The following is a 13,464-nucleotide window of genomic DNA, read 5'->3' on the forward strand; positions in this document are numbered from 1 at the left end:
TGAGCCAAGAGTTCAATTAAGAGCATGTGGGCTCAGGGATGGGGATGATGAGCATCCAAGGAAAGCCTCTACCCACTGTTTTAGATATCTCACCTAGAGGAAACCAGAACAAACCTGTGCTGATGAAAGCACAGCCCAGCTCTCCTGCTGTGACGCTGCTGGCACAGGCATCCCATGCCCCTGTTTTACGTGTGAAGAGGTGCAGCACGGGGTTGAGGACAATCTTGGTAGCTTTGGAGAAGCAGGAACTGCCTGTACAACATGTAATTCATGTGGCGCCTTCTGCCCCTGTCCCTCTCTTGAGCACCGCTTAATTCTTCTATGACTGATATCCAAATTTCCCATTAAGATCAATGGCAAGGGCAGCCCTAAAACTAATTTTGCTCCTTAACAAATTACTTGAAATAAAGAAAGAATCAGGTTTGGTCACTTGTTCTTGGAACTGACATCAAGTGAGAAGCCACATCTGGCCTTAATGGTGCAATGGCCAATGCATCATAGTGTACACCAAGGGAGTTCATCAAAAACAGTAACCCAAGTCATAAAACAAGTAGCAAAGACACAAAAATGATAAATTCAGTACCCCGCTAGCAGGGTATTACAAAATCCAGATCTTAGCAGTACTTAAGGCTTTTGCCTCCATCACTCCCATTTGAAGGCTACGTTTATTCTAAACTTGCACTGTGCATGTATCTAAGGTTACTCTGGACTCCTTCACTCTGCAAAAGAGCCTTGAGGATTTGTGTTTGAAAGGAAGCTGGATGAGCTCGCGGGTGGCAGCACACTAAGAAAGTTGGGTTGCAAACTTCCTTCAGCCACATCCCTTTCTGTGTGTGTAGCAAAGACAACTTCAGTGCAGCTTCATGGGCTGTGGTTACCAAAGATGCCCAACAGAAGAGGGCACACACATCTCATTGATGTGAAGGGGGGTTTAGATACCCAACACCCAATATCCCTTGAGAAATTTATTCTTAAGGAATATATACTTGACATCTCCCTGCATTAACTCCAGTATCACCTTCTTTCAGTCTTTTCTACCCTACCACCAAGTTACCCATCCCGTTTTTCCACTACATCCTGCACTGCCAAGGCTTTCACTATAAACTTTAGCAGGCACTGCTATGTAACTGTTGCAACCCAGAGGCACGTAGTATCAAAGCTGGGTCTCAAATGATGGCGCAATGGGCAAGCCATGGCTGAAGAATCACAGATCAGCTAAGATTCCTGCTCACCTCAGCCTCTTTTTGCCTGATTTTTGCTCGTAACCCACACTGAGCAGCCAAACTCTACATTCTTAGGGGCCACTTATGATGTGCCAAGAGAGGAATGACAGCAGGATGGCAATAGAGACAACTCTTGCTCATCTAGACCTTTCAAAGATTAAAGTAGCCCAAGTAATGGGAAAAAAACGATAATGTAAGCATAGAATCACAGAATGGTTTGGGTTGGAAGGGACTTGAAAGATCATCTAGTCCAACCCCCCTGCCAAGGGCAAGGACATCTTTGACTACATCAGGTTGCTCAGAGCCCTGTCCAACCTGACCTTGAACACTTCCAGGGATGGGGCATCCACCCCATCATTGGATGTGCCTGCAAATGCAAGACTGAGACATCCAGTGCATGGAATACTTTGCTTGATAAGGTCTCAGCGCGTTGCTCCTGGTGCTTATCATGGTGGAGAGAGCACCTTCAGATGGTTTATCAAATCATGTGTGGCTTGTGTCTGCAAGCAGTTTAGCAACCATCAGGTGGAGCATACAGATTACCCTACCAGATGGGCCAGCACCGTCCCACTGCATCATCCTTCATCCCCAGCGTGGCTAAGTTTGGATAATGAGCCAACTTGCTAGCTTTCCCCAGGAGCTAGATCTCACCCCTGGTTGGCCACCTCTAGTCTAAGCCTTAAATCCTTTGGGACAGGGACTGCCTTGTGGTGCGTGTGCTTGGACAGTGCCAAAAAGCATGTCTTGAGCCCATGGTGGCTACCAAAGTACAAATGAATGCAGAAGCACTCTGGATAACCCAAGCTCTGCAGCTGAGCAGCAATCCAGAGTGATTTATTGCTATTGCCTACACAGACCCGTTACAGGTCAACTTTTCAGCCAGCACCTGGGAGCTGTGCAGCACTAGCACCATTTCACACTCCGGAAACCACAAAAAGTGATGAAATTCATCTGTGACAGAAGTGGAACGACATCCTAGGGTTTCTGGTGCCCCAGCATCTTGGCAAGAAGCCCAAACCTTCGGTAGGATAAATCTCTTCTGATCTGGTCACTTCAGGGAGTTATATTATTTCGTATCATTGGAATTCACCCTGAAGTGTCTTCTCATTCCGTTTTGTTCAGCAAAACAAAAGAAGAGCAAAGAAACAAACCCGGAGGCAGGGTAGCCTGGAGAAGAAGAGGTGAAGGAGATGCCTTACCATTGTGGGCAGCAGAAGAGGTCTCTTGTGTTGTCACCGTTGCACTGAAATTCCTCTCCGTCGTCTCCGCTTCTGTGCTGGGGAGAGCGGTGCGCGGAGCAGACCGCGTCACGCTGGGTAGCAGGGAGGTGGCTGGAGGCATGGGCATGGTTGTCCCCAGGGTGGAGGTGTTGAGGCTGACAGTGGTGGTGTTGGGGGAGATCCTGGTGGCTGTGGTTGTAGGTGGCTTTGACACCATGGTAGAAACAGTCACTGGAGTGCTAATGTTGAGGCTGTTTGCGCTCGTCGTAGTCACAGCCTCAGGACCTGCTGTAGGAGCTTTGGTGGGGCTCCTGGTGGGGGTGGGCAAAGTCGTGGGTGGCCCTGCGAGAGGAGAAAGCACAAGGGAACATCCATGAGATACCCTTCTGCAATACTGGAGGATTTAGGTGCTGGAGATCCGCGCGACTGTAACTACAAGGATAAAACAGCCAAAAAATGCCCAGTCGAGGACAGGGAACGCTTTGCACAGCACGGTGATGCAAACCTTATAAAGGCACGTAACTGGAATAGGTATTACGGTATTGAGGAGGTACAATGATTAGAGCCCCTGTAAGAGAGGATCAATATTTGCTAGCGATAAAACCTGCAGGTCCCATTTATGAGCACCTGCAGCCCATCACCCTCTTTCCAATACTTTATACTACAGTTAAGTGGAGGGCACAAGGACTAAGTCACCGAGCACGTCAGCACTTACTCCTTTGATCCTAAAATTAGTTTAAGGACAAAAAAGGGGACACAACAAGCATAGTTTACCTGTGGTAAAGTTGTTAGCACCTACGCTTATCAGGCCACTTCCGAGCAAAAGGAGAAAGAACCACAAATCCATGTTGACCTGGGGAAGAGAGCAAAGAACAGTTATTTAAACCCTCATGCAACATCATCCCAAAATAATTCAAGCTGGGGATGCCGCTGTGCATTTTGTGGGTGTAGAGCTGGAAGGGAGGTGAACGTGTGGCTGGAGTCCCTGTGGGCATGTGGGTGGGAAGGATTTATTGATATGTTCATACATTCCCAATGGGAGAGCACATGGAGAGATCTCAGTCTGGTGGACCAGCAAAGGTGACCAGAGGTGAAGCAGGGAATGAGCAAACTGTGGGAGAGCACAAAAGGAATGAGCTATGAAGCTGAGCACCAAAGATAAGTACCTGGTCTTAAAGAAAATTAATAACGTGTTCATATAACGGTCTGCAAATGAGCGTACTTTGAGAAAACCGAAATGCAATACATGTGAAGACCACAGCAAGCATCCTTGATCCAAAATGCCCAGGAACAGGAGGCAGGGAAGAAGAAGAGGTCAGCTGCTCCTGCGGGCAGTGCCCAGAGGATCCCTGGGGCTCACTGAAGCCCCTGCCTGTTACTGAGTGTGGGCAGAACACCCGCACAAGGCCAGGCTCAGCTTCGTTCAAACCCCATCAGATTCCCTGCATGTGCAGACAAAACAAGTACCCGTAAATAATAATCCAAGATCATCTGCAAGCGCAGGCTGCACATTCGTTGTACTATACATTTCTTCCCAGGAAACATCCTGCAAAATTACAGGGTGATGACATCAGTAAAGTTGTTTCCCCCAGGCTTTCTCCCCCAGACCTTTTAAATACAAGGTTTTTATGGTGATTTCTTTCCTCTGTAGACCTCTAAAAGCTCCTGAGAAATGGGTATAGTTATCTCTTCCCGAACAGATACGGGTCCAGAGGCTGAGGCAAACGACAGTGAGATGTGAGACATCATCGTCCTGGCCAGTGGAGAGCCCAGAGCTGCCAAGCCCCAGAGCCTGGGGCCTCCCAAGGTTGGGCCAGCATCTTGCATCTGCTACGAGCCCAGGGAGGACTCAGAGACAGCTCTGTTATGTGCCATCGACCGGCAGCTGCTGTACGACTCTGTCTCCTGTCCTTCAGGCTTTTATCACGTGTCCAGTTGCATCTTCAGCATCTCCTGGGAGAAGGCTGTGAGATCTCGCCGCCAAGTCAACTCGACACGCTGCCAAGAAAGGGTTTTATTCCTGATACGTGGTCTAAGCCTCCCCCTCTTAAATACATCTCGTGTTGTTTGTTCTCATTCTATTTATTTAAATCTGCTGCAATCTAGGCCCATCCCAAACTCCGGGCAAAAGGACAACACTGAAGTCATTAACGCGCTGGAAACGATATCAGAAATACAAGATCCTCCCCACCCCACCCAGGAGTATCCTCCCACCAGCACCAACCACTTACATGTTTTTCCTCCCCCCACTAAAGCAAACCTGGCAAAAATTGAACTTACTCAGTGACCAAAAGGTCAGACAAACCCTGAACCAGAAGGAAACCAAGCTCCGGAGATAAGAGCTTTCCTTTGGCTCTCTCCCTGGCCAACCCCGCTGGCTGTGAGCAGGGCAGGACTTTCTGCGAGGGGTCCCACTGACATCAGCAGCCAACTTTCCAGAGGGTTTCATCACCAATTAAAATATCTGTCTGGATGAATTTGAATTGATTCGGTCCTCCTGCCGCTTGGTAAGAGTGGGGCTGGTCCCACAGTGCCTCCCCGAGGCTCTGCTCCAGGGTGGGATGTCTGGAAAACCCACAACTGGTAGGGTTTCGATGGCACGCTCCACTCTTGGTGCTTGTTGAGGCCACTCAACAAGCAATCGCGTTCTGGAGCTGAGTTGGTCCTAAGCCAAAGAGGTTTTCCACCCCACCAGTGTGGGAAAGGGAGCTCGTGTCCTCCCCGTGCTTAATTGCAACCAGGAAGCACACAAAGCTGCGCCGCCAAGTGACAACGAAAGAAGCTCGCGGCATGAGAGAGCTCCTTCGAGCATCCCGCTGCAGAAACTCACAGAAATAAGACATTCCTCGTGATCAGACCCACGTGCAAAGGTAGAAGGACCCTAAGCCCTCGCTGAAACTCCAAACGAACGTAAGAGTGGCACTGAGATGCTCCTGAAACCTCGCAGGGGCTGATAAAGGCGCCAAAGTCTCGCCATCGCAACCGCTTCCCTTGCTGGCAACCCATCACTACCACAACAAGAAAACAATAACAAAGTAAAGGGAAAGACCTGGCTCTTCTGCAAACACTACTAGGAAAAAAGTGACTGTTCTCTGTGTTTTGATGAGTATTTGTATAGAAAAGCCAGTCTGAGAGGTGGATGTGGTTCCTTTCCTCTTCCCCCAACTCGTTTCTCAAAACAGGAGTGTCCGTTCATTTGGGATCCCATTCATTTAGGTTTCCTGTTCATTTGGGATCCCCATTCATTTGGGATCCCATTCATTTGGGATTCCTGTTCATTTGGGATTCTCATTCATTTGAGATCCTGTTCAATTGGAATTCCCATTCATTTGGGATCCCATTCATTTGGGATTCCTGTTCATTTGGGATTCTCATTCATTTGAGATCCTGTTCAATTGGAATTCCCATTCATTTGGGATCCCATTCATTTGGGATTCCCACAACTATGCCAGCACTTACTCCGCAGCAGCAGTTTGCCCTGACAGCAGACAAACCAGCCGCTAACGGGGATGCTCCCTTTGTGTTGGCATCCTACCGGCTCCTGGCACTGAGATCTTGCTTCTCACTGCCTGGCCCAGAACTAGCCGATCATTGGAAAACCATACAGATCTTAATCTCTTCCAAGCTTTTCTTAATGACTCAAAGGATCCTTTGAGCTGGCTGCTCCAGGTCTTGCGGCACACCTCAGGTACCAGGGGAATGAACTTGTTCATGGTCATTCGGCAAAGGGGTGGCACAGCCAGGACTGGACCGCAGGGGACCTGGCTCCTCTCCCATCTGTGGTCCCTGGAGTCCTTTCGAGAAAGTTAAGGAAGGAAAGACCGATGGGTTAGCCCATACCGACCCCACACCCCCTCCCTAAGGCCAACAGCCAAATGTCCCATTGGCTTTTCTCTGCCATCCTCCACATATTTTCCCTTGGTATCAAAAGCAGGACATGGAGGGTAGGTGGAAGGAAGTAAAAGCTTCTTTCTGCCCTCCGTTACGAGGAAGTAACCCACATACAATAAAAGAGCTTGGTTTTATTTCCATGACCATGATTGCCATACGGATGAGAGCTGAAGGCGACGCCTGGACCAGCCACGGGTACCGGCTGCAAAACCCCCTTGGGACAGTGGGATGATCACAGAATCATAGAATAATTTAGGTTGGAAAAGACCCTTAAGATCATCCAGTCCAACCGCTGATGCAGCTCCCTCCTCCTCTTGAGCCGGCAGTGCAGCTCCAATGCCCTGGGATTACATCAGTGGGCAGGCAGCTGCCTGCCTTTCAAACCCCCTTGATACTACGTTTAATAAGTTCATTGATCCTTGAGCGAATCGCATTAGGGGGAAAGGTTGGCAAGGGGAGAGAATACTGAATTTCCCCAAGCCTTGTCCCGTTTTCCTAAAGAAAGCTGGATGCAGGCGGTCCGTGCAGATCCTGAGTTTTTATGGGTTTATTACTGTGAATGTCAAAAGAAAGGGGATGCCGGGCAGCCCCAAGAGCATCACGGCTTGCTGGGTAGATCATTACACAAAAATCCTGGGAGCTGCTCCTGTGACCGGCAATCAGCTGCCAGCGCCGCTTTATCACCTTAAAACCGGATCTGGAGCAGAGAGCGAGCGAAAGAGCCCTGCGCTAGGGGAGGGCTGTGCCAGCCCAGCTCCCGGCTCCCAGCCCCTGCTATTAAACACTCCCTATTCCCAAATGCAGTATAAATAAATGCCAGCGGTATGCTGTTACCCGCTTCTTAACATAAAAGGCCTCGAGAGTCCTACCCCAAAGCTGGAGAAACCCGAGTCTCCCTTCCCCCTCGGCTCCCTCCCTGCTGGTTTCGGAAACGGAGAGGAAATACTTGTAATGTTATCAACATAAACACAGCTCTTGGCCGGCTGCAACATCCTGCGAGCTCTGCAGAAAAACACCCTGACGTCACGGCGCCGGCCCTGCCGAGGAGAAAGGAGCCTGCTTCGGCACCGCTGCTCCGGCGGGTTGGGATGCTCAGCATCGCGTCTTCGTTTTAAACCTTCCTTTTCAAAAATCAGGGTTAGAAGCCTGTATAATTGCTAACGGTGTTTCCAGCAATATTTTATATATATATTTTTATATATATATTAAAAAATAAATATATTCATATAGTGTATATGCACTGCGCTCTCCCATACACTGCTTGGGAGCTTCCTATAGGAAAGGACGGGTTTTAGGCTGCAGGACGTATGTTTTAAAATAAGCGGATCTTGTCAAGATGATTGATGCTGGGGGGGAACGGGGGAAGGAAATAATCTCTTTATAAAATAATAAGTGGCTTAAAAATGGTCCTTGTTTGTGCTGCTGCTGTAGGGGGGTTTGGCTGCAGGACCACCTCCCTGTGCTTCCAGAAAGCAAAGAATTAGTATTTAGTGCTGCAGAAACTGCCCAGATCCTACCCGGATACAGCCGTCCACAATCAAAGGCAGGATTTACCCCCACCTCTGACATATTCCTAATTCCTGGAAAATGAGGCAATCTTTTTCTATGTGCAAGGAGGAGACACAACCCAAATTCTACTCGACTTTCCGGGACCCCAGAAACCACTGCTTCTATCAGTAGGATGCTAAAATATAGTGGCTCAACCAAGACCACCCGACTGCCTTGTGCTGGCCCTAACTGCAGTGAAAAATATAACAAATTGTTTAGTTTTCTTCTTTTTTTTTGGCAGGGAAGAGGGCAAAACTAGGAGCAAGGTTAGCATTTGCACCGCTTAGCTCTTTGAAGCAGCTCACAGTAGGACGAGAGCAAGCAAGAGCATAAAGAAAGGGGAAAAAGGTCTTTTTTTTTTTTTCTTTTTGGTGGCAGCAAGCCATCAGCATGGCTCAGCCGCCCTGGAAAACAAACCTGCCGTTCTCTCTCCGCCTCCCTGCTCCTTTTAAATCCCGTTTGTGGTTTTCCAGCCTCTCGCTAGAGCTGTGATCCATGGCAGAGGAGGGCTGCCCACAGGCTCATCCGACAGCAGAACAATTTTGCCAGCATCGGGTTCCCCTTTCCCATCGCCCCAAACCTCTCGCGTTGGATGAGATGCAAAGGATGTAAAAATAACGATCAGGATGAGCCCAGCTGCTGGGAGCTTCACACCAAAAAGCAAAGCCTGGTCCCCTATGGGAAATCACCCGGGGGACAAGCATCTTGCAGGGGGGGGGTCCTTACGTCGTGCATTGATTTCTTCTCTTCTTTAACATCACACAAGGTGCTGCTTCGGCTCTGAACCGCGTTGGGATGGCTAATGGGGTGCAGGTCACCTCCTGCACCAGAGCTGTGGCTAGCTGGCCATTGCAGGGAGAGGAGCCGTTGAGTTTAGGGAGGAAAAAGGGTTTTGTTGCACTAAGACACAGTGACTAAGTCCTTGCATGTGGCTCCGAAGCTGAAACGAGGCCTTTGATGTGTCACTGAACATTATTCCCCCACCCCACCCTCTGCTTTTCCACTCTTCAACAGAAAAGATGAATCACAGCAACCATTCACCCTTTCTGAAAATCTACTTCATTTTCTCTTTTTTTTTTTTTGCTTTTAAATAAATAGGCGGCTTCCACAGGAGTGACAGTCGCTGTAGTGAAGGGCGCACACGGAGGAGGACAAGCCTGCGGTAAGACCTTGGGGTTTTGCTTTCTCCACCTGCCCAGTCTTCAACAAATCACCGCTTTTCTGCACCTAGACATTTACTCATGGAATGGTTTGGGTTGGAAGGGACCTTCAGAGCTCATCTAGTCCAACCTCCTGCCATGGGCAGGGATGTCTTCCACTAGATCAGGTGGTTCAAAGGCCCATCCAACCTGACCTTGAACCCTTCCAGGGATGGGGCATCCACAACTTCTCTGGGCAACCAGTTCCAGTGTTTCACCATCCTCAGCGTAAAACATTTCTTCCTTATACCTAGTCTGAATCTACCCGCCTTCAGTTCCAAACCATTACTCCTTGTCCTATCACACCAGGCCCTACTAAAAAGTCTGTCCCCATCTTTCTTATAGGTGCTATTTAAGGATTGAAAGGCCACAATAAGGTTTCCCCGGAGCCTTCTCTTCTCCAGGCTGAACAACCCCAACTCTCTCAGCCTTTCCTCATGGCAGAGGTGTTCCAGCCCTCTGATCATTTTCGTGGTCCTCAGTCCAACAGGCGAATGCCCAGTCCTCTTTCAAAGAGCAACATCATCATATGTGCACGGAGGGAACCCAACCCTACTCCCACCTGGCTTTCTGGGTGTCCAGAAATAGCTAGCACTGTTAGGATGATGTTAAAAACTGCTGGCCTGAACCAGGATCAGTATTCCTCATGGAGGTAATCTTTAGTGAGATGTTAGTCTACCCCATGCTGATCATGCAGGCTTTCAAAGCATGCACTGGCAGCAGCAATGGGCATGAAACCATCATGGGTGGATGTAGAGAGGATCAGGTGTTCACCAGCCAGACCTTGGAAGGAGGTTCGCCAAGCTCCCTTCCTACCTCTGCCACCGAAAAGTGGAAATCCCTGTGCTTCAGCCTGACCTACCATAAAAAGGCTACCGAATTGGCTTTTTTACTCCCTACATGAATGACGCAGATTTAATTCATTCAGAAATGTTTGCAAGGACCTTTGAGACCACAGTAAAGAATAACTTACTGGGTCCAGTCCTGTTTAACATCTTCATTAATGATCTGGATGATGGGGCTGAGTGCACCCTCAGCAAGTTTGCTGATGACAACAAGCTGGGAGGAGTTGTTGAGATGCCAGAGGGTCGCGCTGCTATCCAGAAGGACCTCAACAAGCTGGAGAAAATGGGCGAACAGGGACCTCATGAAGTTCAACAAGGGGAAGTGCAAAGTCCTGCCCCTGGGGAGGAACAACCCCAGGCACCAGTGTGTGCTGGGGCCACCCAGCTGGAAAGCAGCGTGGCAGAAAGGACCTGGGGGTCCTGGTGGACTCCAAATTGACCATGAGCCAGCAAGGTGCCCTTGCTGCAGAGAAGGCCAATGGTGACCTGGGCTGCATTAGACAGAGCGTTGCCAGCAGGTCGAGGGAGGTGATCCTTCCCTTCTACTCAGCACTGGTGAGGCCACGCCTGGACTACTGTGTCCACTTCTGGGCTCCCCAGTACAAGAGAGACACGGACATCCTGGAGAGAGTCCAACAAAAGGCCACGAAGACAATGAAGGGACTGGAGCATCTCTGCTGTGAGGAAAGGCTGAGAGAGCTGGGACTGTCCAGCCTGGAGAAGAGAAGGGTCAGGGGAGTCTCATCAGTGTCTATAAATACCTGAAGGGAGGGTGCAAAGAGGAGGGAGCCAGGCTCTTTCCAGTGGTGCCCAGTGAAAGGACCAGAGGCCATGGGCACAAACTGGAGAGTCCCTCTGAACATCAGGAAACACTTTTTGACTGTGAGGGTGACGGAGCACTGGCACAGGTTTCCCTGGGAGGTTGTGGAGTCTCCATCCCTGGAGATCTTCAAAAGCCATCTGGACATGGTCCTGGGCAAACCAGCCGTGGCCCTGCTGGAGTAGGGGTTGGACCAGATGACCTCCAGAGTTCCCTTCCAACCTGAACCACTGCTTGATTCTGTGATTCTGTAACTTTCTGTCCTGCAAACTTTTCGGAAGGCAAACCTGCCAGGATTTAAGCTCATACAGGGGTAAGATAACATCCAGGACTGAGAAGGAAATCCCTGCACTGTGGGAATGTATCACGGGATCCCACCAGTGTCCTTCCAGCTCTACGCTGGTGTTCAGTGAACAAGCACCAGTTACTGCACACCATGACAGCCCTTTGCCATGTACAAGACAACCCCCACCTCCTAGAAGCCACTAACGAAGAGTCAAATAGCTGCTCAGAGGAAATGATCCCATTACAGCCTCCTCTAAAGGAGCTTGGAGCATCTCAAGACTGATAAGTGAGCCTCCTAGAAGAGCCCTGAGAGCAGGGAATTATTGTTCCAGTTAGGAGATAGGAAAACTAAACTGATAAGGTTTTAAGAAAAAAACCCAGAGAAAAACACTAATGAATGTGGATGCTTAAATAATCCAGACATAAAATAGTTCAGGCTCCTAAAGAGACGCAGAAATGTTGACTGTGGGTATCTGCCCTCTGTAACTGCGGTATGCCAGAATCCTACTTTTTTGTATTGCCTTGCTTTTAGGAAGGAAATCTCTCTCTGTATGTTTAAAACCAGGCAAAATATAGAGCCTAGAGACTCGATGGTCTCATGCTAAAAATACAGAAGTAAAAGCCGGGAGATGTAGGCTCCATTCCTGGCTGTGCCAGGGGCAGACTGGTGGCATGTTTAAGAGCAAGGCGCTCGATGATCTCCAGTCCTTGCCCATTGAGCTGCATGGACGGGCATTCCTGGGCGCGCTGCCGGCACAGTGAGCAGAGTCACCCTCTGGAAGCTGTCCGAGTGCCTTGAAGGGGAAAAGCTACAAATACGTCCAATTATTTTCCTAATAATAATTTTCCTAATAACCCTCATAATTAGGACGGGTCTAATTCACCCTCAGCCACTCTTTTCTGCTGGCGCTGCGGCTGTCTGATCATGGAAGCATGTGCCGGTCGCTCTTGCACCTCGCACCACGTGCAGAAGAAACTGGGATGGGTCAGGGAACAAATTGTGAAGGGAGGTGAAAGGGAATGAAGAGCTTCTTGGACCTGTAGCAACGGAGAACGGCCAGCTGGAGAGGGTTTCCTAAAGGACATGGCATCAAGGAGCATCAAGGCGGGACAGGTAAAAGCCGAGAAAAGGTGAAGTTCGAAGAAAAAGGAGAGCAGTGAGCTAAGCCCAAGGGAGCTGTCAGGTCAGGAAGGATGAAGATGAAGGACCGACTCAGAGCCTCGACCAGGAGGAAGGTGCTGGGGATGGAGGGTTTCGCTGCAGGCCAGGCTGGTGAGAGACGGTGGGGCGGCAAGAGCTGTGTTGCAAGGGGGAGAGGGAGGTGAGACCTCTTTCTGGGGTAATTAAAATGGATCTGCTGAAGCAACATCCCCAGAGCTTGTTAAAATCCCCTGGCTAGTATGAGACCAAAAAACATGGTCTCCTGGTGTGCTTTCCCCTGCGGGACATGCATCGCAGCTGCAATGTGGTGCTGGGAAGCGGAGAGTGACGGCCTGAAAGGCTTGAGTGAAGCCGCTTCACCTCATTATTCAAAATAATGAATTAATAAATAAATGTAAAAAAAGAAAGTCAAGTCATACAGGAGTATATTTCTTTAAATATTCCATTTTAGGGTGTCCCCTTCTTTGTCCCAGGCATCATTTGTAATATGTACAAAGAAAACATGAGTGCAGTTCACACGGCAGCTATGAAAAGAACCGGTTGCTTTTGATTGAAGAGTCAGGATGAAGCATGGCCATTATGTAGCGTAACAACACCCCTACGTAGCAAGATGCCTTTTGGAGAGCGAGCAAATGGTACGTGGGGAGGAGAAACACGGTTTAAAAAAAAAACACACAAAAAAAAAATAAAGTCCAGCTTTTGGGCTCAGCCCCTTCAGCAGGACCAGCTCCAAGCCGAGACCAAGCCAGGAGCCAGAGTGTTCGGGCAGCGAGCGGTCAAAGCATCCTACTTAAAACAAAGGTGTCAGAGGGGATCATTCGCATGACAGCCTTAAAATCTCATTACAGAGGCTAAGCTCCAATTAAAACGCGTGCATTCGGTCATGCAGCTTAATCGCTGGTTGTGCTTACCCTGAAATCCGCCCGGGACACCTGTAGGGTGCGGGGAGCAGCCAGCCCGTCCCACGGAGCAGCGCCTGGGCTAAGAAAGTGCCGGGGATCCGTAAAATCACCAATTTACCTGCGGTAATTCTGCACTGCTGCTCAGTTCAGCCCTGTTGCCACAGTAACACTTCTGGTGTAGCGAGATCACTGATTATGAAACTAGAAAAAAATCAGAGGCTGCTAATTAGGATATACTCCAGTTCTCAAAAAGCTCCTTATTAATGACATTACGATTGCGAGCGCAGGGAAAATAAAGACGCCGGAAAGCATCGCTTCGGTCAGCATCAGCAGCCGCCACCAGCCGCTTTTTGGGTCTTTTTATGTATG

The 13,464-nt window shown here is 49.3% G+C and overlaps 1 protein-coding gene across 1 annotated transcript in view; it reads right to left on the bottom strand.

The window, feature by feature from the left end:
* PTPRA (protein tyrosine phosphatase receptor type A) overlaps positions 1-13,464 on the bottom strand; it is a 99,338-nt gene that overhangs the window by 24,682 nt on the left and 61,192 nt on the right. Inside the window, exons 3-4 of the mRNA XM_059818250.1 lie at positions 3,218-3,296; positions 2,423-2,785 (exon numbers count right to left, since the gene is read on the bottom strand). Coding sequence (XP_059674233.1) covers positions 2,423-2,785; positions 3,218-3,296 — 442 coding nt within the window. The remainder of the gene's footprint in view (positions 1-2,422; positions 2,786-3,217; positions 3,297-13,464) is intronic.

This window comes from Gavia stellata, chromosome 5, assembly GCF_030936135.1.
Source record: "Gavia stellata isolate bGavSte3 chromosome 5, bGavSte3.hap2, whole genome shotgun sequence".
Taxonomy (NCBI): Eukaryota; Metazoa; Chordata; class Aves; order Gaviiformes; family Gaviidae; genus Gavia; species Gavia stellata.